The 22186-nt window shown below is 44.1% G+C and overlaps 1 protein-coding gene across 6 annotated transcripts in view; it reads right to left on the minus strand.

Annotated features, from left to right (window-relative positions):
* The window catches only part of ACTMAP (actin maturation protease), a 282255-nt gene that overhangs the window by 47022 nt on the left and 213047 nt on the right, over positions 1-22186 (minus strand). For 5 of the 6 annotated variants that reach the window (XM_069208101.1, XM_069208099.1, XM_069208102.1 and 2 more), the window contains one exon: positions 14138-19195. In XM_069208101.1, the coding sequence (XP_069064202.1) occupies positions 18876-19195 (320 nt within the window). In that variant the 3' untranslated portion in view covers positions 14138-18875. Of the gene's footprint in view, positions 1-14137; positions 19196-22186 lie in introns of those variants that run through there. The other variant, XM_069208103.1, reaches the window with a different exon arrangement.

The following is a 22186-nucleotide window of genomic DNA, read 5'->3' on the forward strand; positions in this document are numbered from 1 at the left end:
GAAAACCCCTAGTTAACTGAGAAAACAGCTATACCCAGCACCGGTGAGGAGCTTTTGAGCATTTCATAAGCATTCAGTTCCTTGCCAGCTGATTAGGGATCTTATAAAGAACTTGGATAGGGTGGAAACCCAGTAATTTCTTTCCTGCCTTAATGAACTGGAGGGTGTTTATGAGGATGTGCCACAGACAAAGTAGATTCTCTTGTGATCAGTCAGCCAGGCAAGTCTTCTACCTTGGGAAAAAATGCTACCCCTTCCTGACCAGTGTGATGCAAGTTGGATGGGATTCTGAAGGAGACCTATGCAGGTTTAAATCCAACCACTGGGGCTTGGACATATGACATTTCCATGTCCCAAACAATTGTCAAGGACTTCCAGAAATGTACTTTGGCCATTCAGAATGGCTCAGACTTTGCTGGTTCCATGGCTGCCATAAAGATACAGCAACGTTTCTATCAGATGCATCATTTGACCTTCTCTAGGCTTCAACTATAACTTCTAGGGATAGAGTTACTGGTTATTGGCTGGTTATAATGAGGAATTGGAAGGTAGAATCGGTTGATAAATCCTCCTTTTCAAGTTTCCTATCTCTGAAAAGCACCCCTTTTGCCCTTGGTTGGAGGAAATAGTGTCAAACGTATTCAGTGTTAGTAATCATCTTCAAGTTACTTCATGTTACTTGCAAGCCAAAAACTGACTCCAGGTGGTTTCCTTCTTTTCATTCTTCAAACAGGGCTTCCGGGTTCTCCAGCTACTCTTAAAAAGGTCCTTAGTAGAACAAACAACAGTTATGTAAAGGGGCCTACATACTTCTGTCTGCTTTCCCCCTCTCTCAAATGCTCCCAGGTCCTGACTGACCAGGGTATAAAGTTATCTGCCTCTGCCAGTGGGGGTAAAACTGACCAGCTTCTATGGCACTTGGGATCGTTCTATCTCCTATCTCTGGGTGCTGAACATCATTACACATAAGCATAAAGTTCTCCACAACACCTGACTTAGGGGTTGAGACTAGATATAATTTGTGTAGGGTGCTGGAACTAGGGATTCATTGTTTGAATTAACAAAGTGGAGGTCATCCCATCTTCCCTTTTCCCCTCTCAGGTCCTCTTTTTGGGAACAGACAGGGATTTGCACCAACAATTTATACCTTCTCGTGGCAGGCATAATGGTGGAGCAAGTTTTAAAACTCTCCACATTTTTCCTATATTACATGTGTGTAGCACTGTACAGCAAACACACAAAATCGGAAAGTGTTAAAGCATATGTTTTGTACTGGAAGGGTGCTCTTCCAGCACAAAAGCTATACTTGACAGAAGGCATACACCTTTGCATTACAGTGCGTGGGTCTGTGTGTTTGTGCAAGGCAGTCAAATACTGTGTGACAGGGAAAGGGCAGGATTGTGCCGTATTTATCATTATATGGTGCATTCCTGTCTCTTCCAAGTGCTGGCGCACAATGTGCTGCCTTGCGCCCACGCAGACAGAAGACCATGGTGCAAGGGTGCCTGCATTGTAAGTAGGATAGTTTTAGTGCAGAAAGAGGCAAGGTCCTGCACAATAACAACCCTCTGAGGCATTTTCCTCTTTCTTTGTCTACTGCACAATGCAGCACACATAGAAAGAGGAAAATAAACAGGTGAAATAACATATTTCTCCCCATTATGCCTCACCTAGGGAGGTATAGCAGTTTTGGCGCATTCCCAGGGCTACCACTTATGGTAAATCAGGGAATGCATCAAAATCCATGGGTGTTGCATGGGAACGCCCACGCACCACCCATGGAATGCCTCCCTGGGGCAGGGTAACGCAACATAGCGATTTGCCCTGAGTTGACTTACTCCAGATTTATCAAGCCACTCAGGACCATGCAATGTGGCTTTGCGTGACTTGATAAATCGCAGTAGTAGTTGAGTTGTACTTGCTTGGTGCAAGTACAACTCAACTACATGATAAATATGGCCTGAAACCTTTAACCTGTTCACTGAGTTCATATCGTTGAATTACTGAACTGCAAAATCAACAATGTTAGAGAAGAGTAAGTAACCATGGGCCAGATGTAGCAAAGGTTTTTCCCCATTCTGTGCCTATGGGAAAAAGTGTTTGTACATATGGCCCCATATACTAAAAAATTGGAATGCGAAAATCACTCTCAACCCAGACTACCACACAAGGACTCTTAGGTTGGGGGAAGTACTGAAACCCCAAAGGTAAGTAGATAGGATTCCCCAGTCACCCATATGCGAGTTGTAACCCTGAGTCAGTGTCCATAGGATAACATGGGGAAGTCACGGCTGGAGTTTTCCTGTTTTAGGACCCTTCCCAGAAGACCCTGAGGAAACCCATTGGGACAAGGAAGGCTGGATAGTGCCCCCACCTGTGGATACCCAGAATAGTTGAGTACCTAAACCAAGGAGCCCAGGTGCATAGGGGTGAAGTCATGTTGGAACCTCCTTTTGAAGTCATTGTGGACCTCGGTTATCCAGCTGCTGTTGTGACCCGTGGACCAGGTCGGTGGAACCCAGGATTGGATTCCTGAAGAAGAGGACCTAAGGAAAGAGGGGGCAGAGTCAAGACTACCTGGAGGTGCCTAGGCGGTGCAGGAGGGCAATGTCCACCCTCCTCAGAAATGCTTTCCTGTTGGACAGTGGACGAAGAAGTGCAGATGTGGAGTACAGGCGATCCAGGAGGATCCCAGAAGTCATCCATAACTGTCCTACGCCGGTTGAATTACAGAGGGGTCAGTGGGACCACCAACAAGCCTTTGCAAATGCAGGGAAGCATTGTAGAGTTTGCAGGTTTTGTGGGGACCAGCAAGGTCCAGGTGACCCAGCCTTGGCAGCTAGGTCAGAGCCAGTCCTCACCAAGCAGGAGAGCCAGAAGGAATCTTTGGTGCCCCAGGTGGCCCTTCTGGCAGCCAGCACTGAGAGTCACAGGGAGGCCTCAGCAGCACAGCAATGAGGAATGCCCACATCGCAGGAGTTGCAGAGAAGATGTTGCTCTTGGACCTGTGTAGTGCTTGAGGCTGGGGCTTCTTAGAGCTAGGAGGTCTCTGGACTGGAGAGCCAACAAGCCTTGACAACAACAAACAGACACAGTGCACAGGGGTTCTGGCCAAGCAGCTCCAGCGAGAGACCACAGACTTCCCACTAAGCAAGGAAGATAGATCAGACCTCTGGAGAGCCATATAACCACCACCTGTGTTGTAGAGCCTTGAAGAGTCCATGGGACAGCAGGATCCACAAACCAGTTGTCGTTGGTGAGGTGCCTGCTGATGCAGGGGAGTGACTCCTTCACTCTAAGGGAGATTCTTTCTTGTTTTCCTAAGTTCAGGAGGAATTCCTGTGACTCTGGAGGATGCACAGCCCTGGGGGTTGCAGAAGACTGTGCAGAAGGTCTTGGTTAATAAGACTACAACACAAAAAGGGCCAAAGGAGATTTTGGAGACCAGTGGGTATCGGCTTACTGCATCAGTGATCAAAAACACAACAGTATACACAGGCCTATAGTATTACATGTGTCCAGTTATTGGATGCAAGAGGCTTTGAAAATTTCCATTGTAAAGATGTAACCCCTCACCCACCAAAGGTGGCATGCTTCATTATCGGGTTCCTCCTCATACCATAGTAAAATAAAACTGTGTAGTGTGGGCTACAACTCTCGACCAAATTAGGAAGGGCTCTTTGGATGTTTTAATACAGGGCCACATGTCACAATGTAGTGTAGGTGAATGCTGAAGTGTGTGTGAAAGGAAAAAAATGCATGAATTAAAACTGACTCCCTCACAGGTGTATTGCTTTATTTTTGCCCATCAGTTACTCTAAACCTTAGGTGTAGGGGCATTGACCTCTAAAAATCAAACACTGAATCTGAATTATGGTAGCCTTCTGCTTCGATCTTTCTGTGTGCTTGGTGTTCCTGAGTCTGCGATCGGGCATACACAGGCTGACCCTGCCCCATGGTCAGAGCAGGAGTCTGCACACTGAGTGTGGCACCATCCGCTACACAGGTAATCTGTTATTCTTCTGCTCTTGCCTTTCAGACACGTAGGATCATCTTCACTTGATCTGCTATCCTGATTCACAACTGACCCCAGGTAATACCATCTTTGCTGACAATTGAGCCTATTCTACAGTTCTCATGGCTGGTCAAATCTAGTTCTTTGATGCATCTTGAAGGGTCAGTATGTAATGGAGATCTGGTATTGCGAACATTTAATTTGTGTTGCACAATTGGTCTGGGCTGTTGGTGAATTTTGCCTCTACCCTAGAGGCCTCATTGGAGCTGAATTTGACAATGTCCTGTCATCTATCTTGCCAGATCATGCCAGTCGCAATGTTATTTTTGAAGAAAGTAAGACGTCAGTACTTTCAGATTGAGTTCCTCATACATCTTAGTAGGAGAAGAAATATTCAGGGGCAATTTAAAGAAAGGACAGGGTAACTAGAGCTAGTGGATATACAAATGGAATGGTTTGGCAAGTCTAACCCAAGGCTCTCCAAGCCCACCAACAACCCTCCAGCTCGGATCCTCTGAACCTTTATAGATCCCGCACTGATGGACCTCCCTCACCACAGACGAGACCCTCTCCATCATGACCAGTATCCATTCCGGAGCCCCTACTGATGCCTGTCCCCACCACATTTTCAACAAAGCCAAAACCTCCATCGCACCGAGCTCCACCACACTCAACTGCTCCATAGAGATGGCTACCTTCCCCGAGGACTAGAAGCATGCCAAAATCCGCCCACTCCTGAAGAAACCCACAGCCGACCCCCAGGATCTCAAGAACTACTGCCCAATCTCTGCTCCACGCAGCTGGCCCTAAAGTGGATATGCTTCTTCCTGACCCGCAGAGTCAGACACCGACCATACTTGTCGGAACCTACTGAAATCAGCTGTGGAATGCCCCAGGGCTCATCCCTGAGCCCCACACTCTTCAACATCTACATGGCCCGCTTGCACCTATCATCAGACTGAACATTGTCTCCTATATCGATGAGACTAAGCTGATCAACTCACTGACCGAAAACCCTACAGCTGCCAAGAAGAACTTCCATCGCCGTCTTGATGCAGGAAAGCTGCCTCAAACTCAATTCAGGCAAGACCGAGGTCCTCATACTGGGACCCTCCACATCTGCCAGGGACTACTCCTGGTGCCTGGGACACTCCACACCCCACCCCAATGAACCATGCACGAAACCTCGGCTTCCTCCTAGATTAATCTCTCGCCAATACCTGCCAGGACAACTCTGTCGCATCCTCCTGTTTCCACACATTTTGGCTTCTCCGGAAAATCTTCAAATGGATCCCAAACGACTGCTGCAAGACTGTAACCCACACCCTGGTCATCCAGAACACCTCTACCAGACTCATCCTGAGCATCACCTGTCGCGAACACATCACCAAACACCTGAACGACCTCCACTGGCTCCCCGTCAAGAAAAGGATCAACTTCAAACTCCTCGTCCACGCATACAAGGCTCTCCATGACCGGGGACCTACCTACCTCAACCAATGCATCACCTTTCACTTCCCTGCCAGACCTCTCCGCTCAGCAGGCACAAGCCACCATACTCCGCCTACGGAAGACCTCGGCTCGAGGTAGATCTTTCACCTACTGCACGGCAAAGAGATGGAAAACCCTGCCTCTTCACCACAGGCAGTCACCTTTGTTACCTCAATTCAGGAAGGACCTTAAGACCTGGCTCTTCGACTAAAGCACAGAGGACTGATGCCCCACAGCGCCTTGAGACCCTTAAGGGTGAGTAGTGCGCTTTATAAATTCTGATTGCCTGATTGAAGTCTTACAGAACTTGGAAACAAAGTTGCTATAGGAGCCCTCCTGCTGGTTACAGCCTTGCCCTGAGTTCCAGCGAAGAACAGCAGTGTTTCGGTGTTCAGGTTGCAGAAGTGTTTTGCAGAGGAGACTTGCAGATGGTCCGTGAAGTCTTGCAGATGAATCTACGGTCCCACCCTCAGGGGAGCCCTTAAGTAACCCAGGATCAAGGTTGGACACTTACTGCAGTGACCCACCTATCGGGGGAGTCAGGGACGTCATCCAGCTGGACTAACTAGTCAGATGCTCCCAGGGGCCTCGGCCCATCTTATTTTCAAGATAGCAGAATCAAGTGGCCACATGGCAGAGCTCTGTGCACCCCCATAGGGGAGGAGCTGAACAGGGGGTGGTCACTCCCCTGTTTGTGCGGTTTTGTGCCAGAGTGGGAGCTAGGGGCTCCCGCACTGGAGTAAACCAGCTTATGCAAGGAGGGCACCAAATGTGACCTTCAAAGCAATCTGGTGGCACTCAGAGGCACCACCACCCTGGCTCAGTGACACCTATTTCTAAAGGAGACGTGGTCACACCTCTCTCTTACAGGAAATCCTTTGTTCTGCCTTCCCCTGCCCGAGTTAAGCTCAGCATCAGAGGGAAGAACAGTGTCGGGTCGGCAACTACACAGGCTGGTATGCAGACCCTGCAAGACTGTACAGGCAGATTTGGGGGACCCCGTAGCGAACCCATGGAGCACATGGGAAAATGCAACTAACACCGGAATTGGTGTAGTTGCATGATTCCAACATGTTTGCTACAAAACATGCCTATGCTTGGAAAAAACATTATGTAGTTAGACATCTTGTGTTGACCAGTGTCCACTACATACCTTAAGATGGCTTCACCACACTTACAAACACCAGAAATTGGAGTCTGGTATTTATAGGGGCACTTCTTCTCATGCAGGGGTGCCCTCATACTGAGAACCATGCACCCTGCTCTTGGGATGAAGTGCCTCCCTTAGGGGTGGCTTAGATGGTCAGAGTGCAGTGACCATGATATAAGGCAAACCTTATATCTGGGGAGAAAAGTGCATGCACAATTTCACACAGGCTGCAGTGGCAGGCCTGTAGTCACAGGTTGCATGGGTCCCCATGGCACAATACATGGGGAGACCCCTGTTGTGCCAATGCCATGGGTACGTAAGACCCGTACACTAGGGACTTACATGGGTGCACCAGTGTGTCACTTAGGTGTACCAGTATGCCAATTATGGGGTGTAAAAGTTACTTACCAACTCAATTTAGGGGAGAGAGCACTGACACTGGGGTCCTGGTTAGCAGGATCCCAGTGTACTACAGTCTAAACATACTGACACCGGGCCAAAAAGTGAGGGTAACTATGCCAGAGAGGTGTGACTTTCCTACAAACGCCACTAACTTTTAGTCATGCAGAACAGAAGCCACGTTACTGTACAACACGGCTAAAAACATTGGCAAAGCCAATAGCTCTCACATAGGTGATACCTATTGGCTTTGCAGTGCTTGTATTGAGAATGCTGTGGACTGGCTTTCAAGGTGCCTTGAAAATATGCAGATCACATTCAAAGCTAACAACCATAAACGTTTGTGTTTGGTTTTAGAATTAAATGGTATAAGCAATATGTGGTAAAAATGAACGACTTGCTCTCCGGTGCTGGTTAAGTATCTTTTAATCGACCTGCTAATCCTGACCTTTTAAACCCTTGCCAGTCTAACTCCAACTGGTCACAGGGATTCAAATCCAACATTATTTTTCGTAGCTTGAAATGCAAGCGCTTCTTAATGTGAAAGTTCCTCCCTTTCATATCAAAACAAGTGCATATTTAAATACAGTGAAAATCCACCTATACTGGAATGTAACTAACTTGGAAGCATGAATAAGAAAAAGACAATAAAATGCAAAATAAAATAAAATAGGATTCAATGGAGGAAAAATGTAAACCTAGATACTTTATGTTAAACACTTGCTATAGTTCACATATTAAGTGAAAATAAACTGGATGGAACTAGCTCACTCTGAAATAATCAAGCTAATTTTCCTTATGAAATATTCAAGCTGGTTCTCTTATGTAATTCTACAAATATGTAGGTGGTCTTCTTTCTCTCATTATCCTGCCTTCCCTTCTACCACCACTGTCTCACGAGACATACTCATCAATCTCACATCTTCTTACATCACTCCCAAGAGGCGAGAAACTTTGTGAGCTATCTATAGGTTCACCTACATCATTCCCAACCAACATGAAACCACTACACCCCTCTTCAACATTATTAGTATTCTTTCTAGACTCACTACATGACCCTCCCTTCTGATACAATGCTACTCTGCTTTTATTTCATTTGGTTCCATTGGTCAACACTACATATAGATCACATACTTGTTTGACCTCAAATGGACCACAGAATGTAAACCATCCACGACCTACACGTCCATCCTTAACCCAATCGCCAATATGTATATTGGAACGTTTGCGCACCTGTGAAGTCTTCCCATAACTACCGACCTTTATCAAATCATCCGTCAACCAGCTTGGAACTAATTTCGTTCTAGCTTTATGCCCTCTCATGATCTCAAAAGGTGTTTTTTCTTTATCCCTAAGCATAGTGGTACAATCAGCCCAAACAGCTTCTTGCACAGCTACATTTATATCCTTATTCCTCCTTATAGTTCCTTTAAATTAAATTCAGCGATTCATACTCTCTGCAACACCACTGGCTTGAGGGTTATATAGTGGTGTACGGTTGTGTTTGAGCCCATGCGCAATCAACAATTCCCTCATTTCAACAGAAGTTATTTGCGTGCCATTGTCTGTAATAATGGTATGGGGACAACCTTCCCTTCTGAAAACATCTTTCAAAATATTAATGGTGTTCCTTGTTGTCACCTCTCTTATAAACACCACCTCCATCCATTTAGAATACACATCTACCAAGACCAAAGCAAATCTTAAGTTGTAACCAACGTCTGGCAGCGGCCCAATAAAGTCCATTCAAACTGTGTGCCATGCTTGCCCTGGGTCCTCAATATGTCCCATTTCGGACTGTGTCCCAAGTTTTAATCTTTTTTCACTCTCCTTACAGTCAATACCCTCTTCCACTCACTGACCAGTTTGCACATCAATACCAGGCCACCAAAAAATGTATTTCACTCTCCTTTGAGTCAACATTTGGCCCAAATGTCCTTCATGTGTCAATTGTATGATTTTCCTTCTTAAGTTCTCTGGCAGCACAAATCTGTCTCCTCTCATCACCACACCTCCGTCACTGACCGACAATTCACCCAACATTTTTACATAAGGTCTTTCAGACAAAGCAACTACACTCTCTCTCCTTCCACCCTCAACAATCATCCTACTCACACTCTGTAGAACAGTGCCCTCTGCCATTTCTCAAACCCACCCTGTTTTAGAAAATACTCCCAAGCCATGTAGCACTATGCCCTCCAGCCATGCCACTGACTCTTCTTTTTCTCTGAGTAAAACTGCCTTTCCATCAACAACCTTCCAATCCACTGCAAGTCGAGAAAGAGCATCAGCTTGGACATTTCGCCACCTTTGAATGTGTTCAACACAATATATGAAATCCTGTGAGAGAGCCGCCAACCTAGCCAATCTTGCGGATCCCTTACCAGCTCCTCCTGCAGATAAAACTTTTACCAATGGCTTGTAATCCATTCTCAATTTGAAATGTATGCCCCACAAAAATGTTCTAAAGTACTCTGCTGACCATGCAGCAGCCAATGCTTCTAGTTCGATAACTGAGTAATTCCTTTCGGTTTCAGTTAGCAAGTGCGAGGTAAAAGCCACCGTCCTTTCAACCCCTTTGTGAAGTTGTGATAACACAGCACCCACACCAGATGCACTGGCAGAATAGTTGGAAATGAGGTACTGAATGGTACCAAAACTTTTGCTGCACACACATCTTGCTTTATGTTATCAAAACATGCCTGTTGAACCTCTGACCATTCACAAATACGTCCTTTGCGCAATAACATTTTCAGCTCTTCTGTTTTGGCTGCAAAGTTCTCAACCAATTTTGAATAGTACTCTATAAGTCCCATAAAAGATATTAGTTCATCTTTGTTCTTTGGACACTGAGACAATTTTATGGCTTCTAAAAGATCTCTCTTTGGCTTGACTCCTTCATCAGAAATTGTGTGGCCCAAGTACTCAATCTCTTTACTTAAAAAGACACACTTCTCTTTATGCATTTACGCAATGTAAGACCATCCTTTAGTAGTTTCCTAAGCACCTTCCTCAAAATCTGATTGTGTTCTACAACAGTAGGTGCAAAAAACAAAATATCGTCTTGAAAGAATATCACGTTGCTAAAGCCCTCGAAAACTTGCGACATCATGTGCTGGAAAACACTTTCTGCAAAAGAGGGGCCAAAAGGCATCCTAATAAAGCAGAATGTGCCATCCATTTTGATGAATGCTGTGACATCTCGTGAACTGTGATGCAATTGGATGTGGTAGTAAGCACTCTTCAGGTCCAACTTCGAAAAGTACTTGCCACCGTTAAACAGCAAGATAAGTTCATAGATGTTTGGCACTGGAAAGTTATCTGTTATTATGCTCTGATTGACACTGCGAAGATCCACACAAAATCTTAGTTGACCATTAGATTTATTTGTTATAACCACAGGTGAAACCCACTTAGAAGCCTCTATGAGTTCAATTATTCCTTCTCTTATCATATGTTTCAATATCCCACTGACTTCTTCTCTGACTAATATAGGAACTTTCCTGCTTTGTGTTTCACAGCAACTGCGCCTGGCTTCATGCGAATCTTGTGCACATACCCTTTTAACTCACCAATCTCCTCTCGAAACACCTCTTTCACTTCCTCAAGAATTTAATTCACATCACAATCTTCTACAATCAATATCTGTTCTTACCCCCTTGGATTCACAATTAAATTAAGATTGTATTAATGAATCCATCCCAAGATTGGTGGCCCACTTTCAGCTACATAGACTTTGCCATGAGTCTCCCTCATTTTGAATCGTATAGAAGTTGTGAAAATCCCCAAAATATCAATCTCCTCTCCTTGATACCCACCAGGACAAATGTCCTTTGCCCTCAAAACTACTTGTGGCCACTTCTAGTAAAACACATCTATGATGATATATCTTGAACCAGTGTCAACCATTAGTTCAACATCTTTGTTCCCACTGCTGAACCAAGTTTTTGGCCTAGTTTTTCTTCCATCACTGTCTCTTTTTCATCACCTAAGCTCAAAATGTGATCAAGAGTTTCACCTCCATCCTCACAGGCCACAGCAACCTTTGACTTAGGTCATTCACAGCACATACATGCAAAGTACCCCGTGTCCACACTTCCTACATTCTCTATTTATAGCATAACATGCCGTGGACTCACTGATGTAAATTGCTCCCACATCTGTTACACTTCTTCCTATTAAACTTACTTTTAGAATTTTACTGTGTTTTCTGTAAATTTGGTATACACTTTCCAACGGCTCCCACACTATCACCACTACTCTCAATTCCTCCTGTTACTTCAGTCACATGTTCTACTCTAATACTAGTATGTTTTCCCATTTCTCTCATGCACAATTCAGATTCCTCCACTACTTTACCATATCAATTGCATCCTTTAAACTGGGATTCTTGGCAGCCCACAGTCTTTCTTGAATCTTCCTACTTTTGCATTGAACCATCAATTGGTCTCTAATAATTTCCTCTCACATCCCACCAAAGTAGCACTTCACCAACATGTCTCTCAACCTTGACATAAACTCATCAACAGACTCACCCACTCTCTGTGGTTGAGTATAAAACTTGTATATCACCATCACCACATTAGACTCCTTTGCAAACCTATTGCTTAATCTCATTTTGGCTTCCCTGTATTCTTCTGTGAGTTGCACTCCATTATCTGTAGCTAGAGGCATACATTTAAACCATCTATGCGCCTCTGATCCTAAGCAATTCAATAAAATTGTTTTTTTCATGCAGAACTGAAATCCCCAGTGTCTAGAGCCAAGAGATAATTATCAAAAATATCTAGTCTGTCCTCCCACTAAATTACCGGCACTCCTTGGTGAGGCAAAAAGAGTGGTGGTGCTGCGATTGATAACTCTTCCATCTTGTATTAGCAAATGGCTAGAATGTATCACATACTTCTAGTGTGGTGTGTATACACAAAATGATGTCTTGGTGTGCGATCACCACGCTCTGAACAGTGATTAATGCTCTCACAAAGTTTTTAAGTGTTCCTTGTTGGTGTGGCGTCACCAAGCCTTTAAACGAGAACCCTAAACGTTGACTTCTTGGTGTGCGCGTCACTGTGCTTTTAAAGGAGATCCCCAAATAGATTTCTTGGTGTGCGCCTCACCACGCTTTTAAAGGAGATCCCCAGATTGATTTCTTGGTGTGCGCATCACATCTCTCTGAACAGGAATAGATGCTGGGCTTTAAAAGTTTGAAATAATTAATCCAGTAAATATCATGTGCTGCCCCTTTAAGAAAAGACTCTCGGTTCCTGCTTCAGTACTCTCCTCTGAATTCCCTGTGACACAGTAAAGCTCAAGTACAGCCGCGCAAAGGATGCATGCAACAAGTCAGTCAGTTGCGCACACACACCAAATCTGCACGGAAAAAGAAAGCCTCTAAACGCACACAGATCTCAATGGGAAAACCCCTCTGCGCTCCAATTGCAACTTAGGCTTCAGTTATGTTACTTGTCGTTTCTTTGTTAGCGCAAGAGGTTGGCCCTCCAAGTCTGATAAGGCGCTGTAACTCACATACCATGCAGGAAAACGTCACAAACCACAGTACCTTCAGTACACTTAGGCCCATATTTATACTTTTTGACGCTAAACTGCGCTAACGCAGTTTAGCGTCAAAAAGTTTTGCGCCGTCTAACGCCATTCTGAAGCGCCATGCGGGCGCCGTATTTATGGAATGGCGTTAGACGGCGCAATCAGACCGGCGCTGCCTGGTTTGCGTGGGAAAAAACCACGTAGACCAGACAGCGCCGGCGTAGGGGGAAAATGGCGCATGGGCGTCTTAAAATGGGGCAAGTCAGGTTACGTCGAAAAAATCGTCTTAACCCGACTTGCGCCATTTTTTAACGACGCCCATCCCCCATCAACATGACTCCTATCATTGTAAAGATAGGAGTCATGCCCCCTTGCCCAATGGCCATGCCCAGGGGACTTCTGTCCCCTGGGCATGGTCATTGGGCATAGTGGCATGTAGGGGGGCACAAATAAGGCCCCCTATGCCACCAAAAAAATATATAAAAAATAAAAAATTATACTTACCTGAACTTACCTGAATGTCCCTGGGGTGGGTCCCTCCATCCTTGGGGGTCCTCCTGGGGTGGGCAAGGGTGGCAGGGGGGGTCCCTGGGGGCATGGGAGGGCACCTGTGGGCTCATTTTGAGCCCACAGGCCCCTTAACGCCTGCCCTGAGCAGGCGTTAAAAAGTGGCGCAAATGCGCCGTTTTTTGCCACGCCAACTCCCGGGCGTCTCTTTTGCCCGGGAGTATAAATACCACGTAAAGGCCTGGGAGTCATTTTTTAGACGGGAACGCCTCCCTTGCATATCATTAACGCAAGGAAGGGGTTCACGCTAAAAAATGACGCACATTCCGGGAACTTTGGCGCTATTCGCCTCTAACGCCATAGTATAAATATGGCGTTAGTTGGCGTTAGTTTTGCGTCGAAATTGCGTCAAAAAAAACGACGCAATTTCGGCGCAAACGGAGTATAAATATGGCCCTTAAATACTTAAGTGTTCGCAGACCTCTGCTCTCACGCGTCAAAGCCTTGAAATGCTGGGTCTTCTCTTGGAGTTGTACACTATATAAACTCCTCCTCACTTAGCAGGCCGACAATTAGACTGGCACGCTTGTCCCAGGAAAAATGTGTAGAAATGTATGACTCGTTCTCCAGTGCTGGTTAAGTATCTTTTAATCGACCTGCTAATCATGACCTTTTCCCTTGCCAGTCTAACTCCAACTGGTCCCTGGGATTCAAATCACAACATTCTTTTTCATTGCTTGGAAAGCGAGCGCTTCTTAATGTGTACGTTCCAAGTATGACACAAAGCTTTGCTTGGTAAGTGATTGGAGAACTGAAAGAGGTATTTACAACCTTGTTGCCAAATATCTAGAGAAGACACACATGAAGTGTTCTTGACAGCTCTTACGGAAACTACAACAGCTATTGCACAGTAATTCTACTGTGATTGGTTTATAATAAGGAAACTAGGCCGGCAATTAATCCATGCAATACGGACAACCACGGAGACGTTTTTGGTGATGACTAAAAAAACACCAGTCTACAATTAAAGATTTGCACATTTTAATTAAAATAATTTAGAAAATAAAATATATTTTCAAAATTCAAACAAAACAATTTTAGGGCTTCAACTTCAGGAGACAATCGAAAAAAGACAGTTCAAATTAAGGCAACCAATATTCTGAGGCCTCCTTCCGAAAAACAAGCTTTGATGCAAAATTGTTTCTTTCAAAACAAAACATCCTCCGCTAAACAAGTTGTATGATCCAAAGTAAAGGACTGCTTTTCCTGTTAGAGACCCAAATCTTATCAGATCAAAGAAGTGCACATTGGTAGTAAGGCACTACATTTTTAAAATACAACCTCCACACAAAAAAAAGAAGTGATTATGTAGTGACGATGGCTCTGGATACCATGCTGTTGGTATCTCTATGACAGTGGTCTCCAAACTTTTTAATGCCACGCCCCCCCAGTTGAAAAAAAAAAAAAATTGGCACCCCTCAGAATTTTTCACAATAATTTAATAAAAATAGCAATGTTTAAATATGTCTAGACGTATGTAAACATTGCAGTTTAGTACTGTTGCCTTTTTAAAAATGCAATAACATGTTTCTGCTTAAAACAAAACACACATCTGTGTAATTATTCTTTTGGACAGAGCCTGGCGCCCCCCCCCCCTGGGATCATTTGAGGCCCCCCTAGGGGATCCCGCCCCCAGTTTGAAGACCTCTGCTCCATGAGAATTCTGCCTATTGTGCCCTTGGGTGCAGAAAAGAAATTCCTGACACTTGTTCAAAAACCTCTAACAAACAAGGATGTGCAAAACCCTCCAGCACGGCATTTATGTGGCAAAGGTAAGAATATTTACCACAAAAGATGTGAAGAAGCAGATTTGAAGGGTTCAGGTATTGTGACTGCTACACAGTATGGTTTAAGGTTAAGTGAGATCTGCTTCTTGAATTTGGTGAAATGGAAAGTTGCTGGTCTGCATGTATGCGTTGCAGCTCCTTGTAGAGGGCTTTATATTGCAGAAAGCATTGCTGGATTTGTCGGTGATGTGAAGCCCAGGAGCTGAGAGCGTTGGGTGAGGGGGTTACAAGAAGAGTGATTTCCAAGGGCTAAAGGGCTTGGAGAAGGCAGGTGGTATCTAGTCCTGAGCAGGAGATACTTGCCCTAATTGGAGGGGTTTGAGACTCGCAGCCAATATGAAGGTCGGTGAGAGTGTCCCATGAAGTGTTCAGCCCAAAGACAAGGAGATGTCTGCCTTTGAGGCCTAGAGTGATTTAGGATGCTAGAATCTGTAATGTTCAATTTACCATCCTTCAAGGGACTCTGTTGAAATAATCATACAGTGCGGTGCAATAGTCCACGCTGTGAGGGTGGACCGCTAAAGCTGATGTAAGCCTGAAATACTTAGGATGGTAAAGATTACCTATCCTCCTCAATATTACTAATATTAAAGGTTCAGGCTTTGGGTGATGGAGTTATCAGACTCCCAGATACTGCCGGGATGCCACTTTCCACACTGCCTGACTGCTCCAGAATACCTATATTACACCACAACCTCTACCTATCCAGGTGCCAAATTGCAATCAAGAGCAGGCTAATCTTTCCAACAGAAACCCATCATTCTAAAATAGGATGTTCGTAGCGTTTTATTAAAGCATCTTAAATCATCTGTCATTTGAGTTCCATAGAACATGTGACCCACAACCAAGCCCCCTTCACCAGGAGCGTCTTGCTGTCGAGAGTACACTTACTCAAGTAGAGCACCACAAGAATGTTTTCGGATGAGGAGCTCAAGATTTTATCAGGAAACTACCCTTTAACCTAAGCCTCCAGCTTTCTGTGCACTCTTGCCGAGTGGATTTGTCGACACCAGTCTGAACTTGTCTCTTTTCATGATAGAAAGACATATGGATTTTTCAAAGTCAGCAATATATGGTCACAGTGACCTACGACTACCTCGCTGTATGATTCTGAATTCTTTGCAGGCACTCCTGGATCTTTTTGGGCACACTCACAAACAACGCCTTGCAGTAATGGGTTTCTATAATGGCAGCTGGTATGGTAGCTCTGTCTTGCTGTCCTTCTGCTGGAACTTGTTGATAGGAAACAAACCACAGAGACATAAACTTCGATAACAGCTCTATGGGGTTTCCCCAATGCACATAAACTCCTAGTAGACCCCCAATTTCCTGACTGGAGGCCCTGAGCTGACCAACATCAGCTCGGTATTACTGGCGTTCATTGATAGCCAACTACCCCTCAACTGAAGCTGGATAGTGATTTTATTGAAATTGTGTCCCAGACATTTGTAAAGCAAATGTGAAAAGGACAAAATACCACATCAGCATCAACTCTGCCAAACTATGAACACACTCTGCCATGCTGGTAACCAAATCACACTGAGTACATACAACATACATTGCTTCACTCAGGGTTTTAATTACAGTTTCAACGCTGCCTCCATAAGGTAAACGACTATCTTCATGCCCATGAGCACATTTTTCCTAATATCTGAAGTACAAACTGCCATGTTAGAATCCACAATTGACCACAATATGTGAATCACCGTTGCCTGTTTGCCAGTGTACACATTGCATTCAGTAGGTAAAGCACTATTACTACAGTATTTCCAGGTAAAACGACCCACGTCTGCAAAGCACGGCTGCCGTGCCTAGGTCCCTTTCCCATGCTAGTGTTCACATTGCCACCAATATGTAAAACTCACACAGATTCTCATTCGTTCTCAGTAAAAGCACCATTGTCATGCAATGTATATATCACCCCCACTGTGAAACAAACCATGCTGACTGCTCACTTACAGATACCTAACAAGACAGATTACAGGCTATTGCACAGGCATGCCTGACCAACTATAGCTTGCTGGGCCCACAAAGTGTGGCCTGGCTTCAGCAACATGTGATTCCTAGGGCTAGGGATTAGAGGTGCCCTGAGTTCCGACAGATGCAGTGGTAGTTCCTTCATGCACTGGCCAAAAGAAACAGAACAAGCCAATCAAAATAAAGGCACGTCATGTGTAGGCATGGTCATGTGCTGCAAAAGGAGTCACATTTTACAAAAAGATTGTTATCCCTGATCACTGGTGATTGATAAGAGATGGCACAATACTTGTGACACCCCGTTGCTCCGTGGAGTGGTAGATAGGAAAAGAGCAGAGCGGGACTGGTATTTAGAAAATGTGCCTGCACCATCCTGTCATGGTATGTAGTGGAGTGTCTCACACAGGGACCTGACGCCACAACATTACTTGGAAAATCCCTTTGCCTCATATGGCCAGTCTACTAGTCAATTTGGGGGCTAGGTGTAGAGTGGGCATATGCTGCCCGCAGCCAGGCTCCTGAGGAGCAACCAGAACAATTAAAAAATGTGCCACCTTTTTATTTCCATGCTGGAAAAACAGAAGTAAGCGCCTCGCACCAAATCAGGTTCTCAGTGACTTGTGAGTTACCTACAAATCCTAGCATTAGAAATCTACCTATTTGTTGAGGCTAAGCATGCAACAGCCTCGACTATATGAAATACACTTCAAACATAAGTATCTGGCACACTTACGTCAGAGAAGAGGCCAATGGTAGAATAGATGTTGAATCAGAACTACCCTCTCAGGCAGGTTGGACTTTCAAAAGTTGGCAGATTCATCTGAATCATGCAGTAGCCTCTTCCATGTGCGTGTAACATGAACCACCAGTCCTCTGTCTTGTAAAACGTGGCAAGGCCCCTCCGGCATTCCTACTACTTTGTCTCTGTCAAATTACCAGCATTCAGCAATCAATGAGGCCACCTCATGGATACACCAAGCTCTTGGCCTGAGATGGGCCCTAACTGAATGGTTGGATCCCATCTGCACCCAAGAACTGCAGGGGGGCCAATATTACACTGCTGTTTTTGGTTCCCGCTACTGATATCTTTTAACCATTCAGGTGCCCTAGATTTTAAGCACAGTTTTAAAAACACCACACTACCACAGTGTATACTCATATGACCAAGTTTTTTCGCTCCAGGCTGCTGCAAAATACCTCAGTGCTTATGTTTGACAGAAACAGTGTGTTCTATTAATTTACGTGATCAGAACAACAAAAACAATGTTTTGTAGAAAGATGAATGCGCCACGTTTCTGGCTTTCACCCCTCAGTGCCTATGTATGGTAATATTGAATACAACATTTTATTTCCCATTGAAGACAATCTACTAAATTCCCATGTAATAAGCACAAAGCTGCATTCGGTTTTAATGCACAGATACAAAAATTCATGGTCCTCTCAATGAGGAAGGCACCGTAAGACAGGCAAATGTAAAACCCAGTAGTTTACATTCATGGTCAAATGTTCCGTTTGCCCGCTCAGTGCAATGCCCAAAATCAGTACTGATTCAAACAAGACAATTTTGTGCACTGCTAAACTTTCACGCCTCCCGCTGTACCTGCTGGCTACCATAGTTTGCACTCTAGCCAATGTATTTGACAATTTTTCGTTACAGTCCTACTTTTACACCTTGTCCACAGTCCTAGTTTTAGACCCCCCTTCTTCAATGGGATGATCTGAGCAAGGCAAGGTGTGTATGTTTCTGCACAGTCCTAATTTCACACATTCCCTTCGCAGTTACAAGCCCTATGCTAGGTTGGTTGTAATAAAAACCGATTTTATTAATTGAATTCATATCACGCTTCCTTCCACAATGAAAGCCCTAGGCCGTGCATTGATTGTGAGTGGAAACTTTGTGCACAGTCCTAATTTTTTTGCCTCACCTCATCTCATGCTTGATGCTCTAGGCTGGGCATGGATGTAAAAGGACAACTTTTCCACACAGCCCTGCTTTCACTCCACCTTCAGGCAGCACATAAGTCTTCCCATCACTGGCTCGCTTCGGATCCAAGTCGAGCAGCTGTAGGTTACTTCCACACACCTGCGTGTAGTTCCAGAGTTGAGACCTTTGACTCTTCCCCTGCTTGGCCAATAAGAAAACCTCTTTCACTTCATGGTCTGGCGGACATGGCGAGTCTGGATAAGGGTGGAAAAATCCTGGCATGTCTGGGTCTTCAAGGAAGAGTTTGCTACCAGTATTGCACAGAAGACCAAGCACTACACCTGCACAGTTGAAAGAGGGAGGAAAACCTAATTAGATGTTGCTTAAAAAAACAAAGACCTGGCTTTTTTCCACAACAATATTGCATGAACTGCTTCTGATCCCTCCTCACATTCCTTTGCTAAGACCTACATTTGTAAGGTGAACGGAGACTCCACCACCACATGTCTGGAGCATACTACTGGGCCTCAAACACTAGTAAAAGTCACTTCGGCCAACACTTTTCTCCTGTCCATGCACTCCCGAAGTAGTAACTACTCAGACCATCTGGAAGGTGCTAGGGTGCCTTGACAAGCGGTATGAAAGCTCTATAGTAATGCTACCACTGATTCAGTAGAAACCTTTACTCATGAGTTTCACTTACAGCATTATAATTCAAGATTTAGGCTGTGGGCTTTAGTGACACTTTACCAACAGGCAAATTAAACAAAATGTTTCAATTTTAACTTTAAAAAAGAGGTGTTAAGCAAAAAAACTGCTCAGCAAAGTGAACACACTTTTATGGTATTTTAGCATGGTCTTGTATAGCGCCTGCTGCTGTCTTTCAGAGGGTTAAGGACACTCTCTGTCATCAACAGTGTAAATCCACTGATGCCATGTACGAAGGCCTAGATGTAAGAGTGACAACCGCTGACGTTAATGGCTTTAGGGAATATGAAGTCAGATATAGCTGACTGTAAATTTCAGGTGCCATTTCATAGTCAGGACCACTGGAATTATGTGGCAGCGGAGTACTAAATCATGCAGCAGGGATGGATAAATTATATGGCAAGAAATAGAATTATGCGGCATACTATGGAACATTTCTTGATATTATTACTTCATCACTCTGTATTTTTTTTTACACATGTTAATACTGTCTGGGAATAGGTTTCATCTCATTAATATCAGTTTAACAATCAAATATGGAAATAAGCATCCAAAAGATGACCAGTTAACTTTTGCAATGGGACTTCTGCTGTGCACAAACATGTTGCCACATTTTTTAGTAACCTTTGAATAGTCTGAGCTAGAAACTTTTTTTTTTAATCTGCAGATTTTGCAGTGCGTAATGGATTATGTGGCAAATCAATAATTATGTGAAAAAAGCTGCAGTACTGCATACATTCAGGTCATAGTTTAGACTTAATATAAAAATATATGCAGAGTATGCAGAGCCTTTGCCCTTATTTGATGGTCTCACCTTTACTTGCCTTTCCCTCTACAGTAATAGCAATGCATTTGCCCAGGTAAGCTTGCTGTGGAACCAACCTAGCGCAAGTGACATGTGAGAATCTGTCAACAAGTCATTTTTAGGTTTGAAATGTACTGTGGATATACCCTTCATGGCAAACATATAGTAATCTATATTTCCTTTAGGGGGGTTTGCGCTAGCCTCCTTCAGCTATTGTCTTTTTCTGCACTTGAGTCTTTAGCCATTGGCTTGAGACATTGACAATCACATCCTGGCTCAGTCTAACCATTTTTCTACTGATTAATTGGGTGTATCTTTTCACATCCATTTTAATGCATTAGGGATTATTTTACAGTAGACGAACAGTCCGGTAGCACTTGGAAGGAAGCACTGACAAAATCATCTGACAACAAACATTGGCAATGTCAATAAATTTGTTCTTGGCAAGCCTGGAATGTTTTTTATTTCTTTTTTTGTAAGCACATGCAACCAAACAAAGTTTAAAAGTAACAAAAGGTAAAAAGCTATTGTCTAAAGTGGGGGCATTTGTTTGGACAGACAAATAAGTGAAAAATGATGCCAAGAAAATATTGCATATAAAAGACAGATTGGCCCATCACCAATAAAAATGAACTGCACTGTTTCGTGTAATGTGCACATGTGATAAGGGAAATGCGATCAGTCACAGTGCAAGAGAGCCAATGGCTGAGTGTATGCTGTGGTGGGAAGATACAAAATATGAATGACAATTTAAGAGACCGATGAATGGAGAGGGCTGAATTAAAGCCCCTCTATGTCTATATACATGCATGTATTATTAATTCTGATTTTATTTACTACACGAGGCTGGTGTGACTGCTAAAGTCTAGACCTAAAATGTGTGTAACAGAAAAAATGGTTGCTTACTTTTCTGTAGCATCAATCTTTCTGATTTTAGAATTGGCAAGGCTGATAGCATGGCGATCGCATGGCGTAAACATCAAACCTACTGGCTGACTCATAAAGTGGTAGGTGTTTGAAAACCTCTCATAGTTTGTCATCGACATACATCTTGTTTCCTTTTAGTTGTATTGTACACAAACACATTTTCAAATCATAAGTTGCTTCAATATAGCCCCCTATCTAAATAGCCAGGCATGTATGCATACAAGAGTTTCTGCAGCAAGCTGTTAACTTACTAAGATCTTACTGGTTGTCTGGAAGTTAGAATTTTGTCTCAAAGAACCTTATTTAAATGTTTTTTTTTAAAGGAAAACGAAGGACAGGAAACAAACGGGTATATTTACAAGCTTCTAGTGCCACCAGAGTGTCACTTTTTGTGATGTTCCATTGGCGCTCTACACTGCGCCGTATTTACACGGCGGCATTAAGCCACTTTTTATGGCTTAACGCCCCCTTGTACATACGACCTCTTAACATGCAGCACGTGTAAGGGCCACAGCAAAACACACTGCATTTTGACTCTGCCCCAGATTTACGAGAGTATGTAAACCTGAGGCGGCGCTAAAATCTAACACCCCCCCCAGGGGTGGTGTTGGCATGGCGCAAAGAGGAGAAATGCTTTCATTTCTCCTCATTTTTTGCTCTTTCTATGTGTGCTGCAGAGTGCAGCACACAGAGAAGGTGCAAATCACCATTAAAGATTATTTTTTGTGCAGGAAGGTGTTCCTTCCTACACAAAACAATCTCGCCTGCAACGCAGCCATCCTTGCACCATGGTGCAAGGGTGGCTGCTTTGGCGCTCAGCAGCTAATTTAGCACTGGTACAGGAAGAAACACAGCGATGCACCATATTCTTTTAAATATGGAGCATCCCTGC

Source organism: Pleurodeles waltl, chromosome 9 (assembly GCF_031143425.1).
Source record: "Pleurodeles waltl isolate 20211129_DDA chromosome 9, aPleWal1.hap1.20221129, whole genome shotgun sequence".
In the NCBI taxonomy this organism is placed as follows: Eukaryota; Metazoa; Chordata; class Amphibia; order Caudata; family Salamandridae; genus Pleurodeles; species Pleurodeles waltl.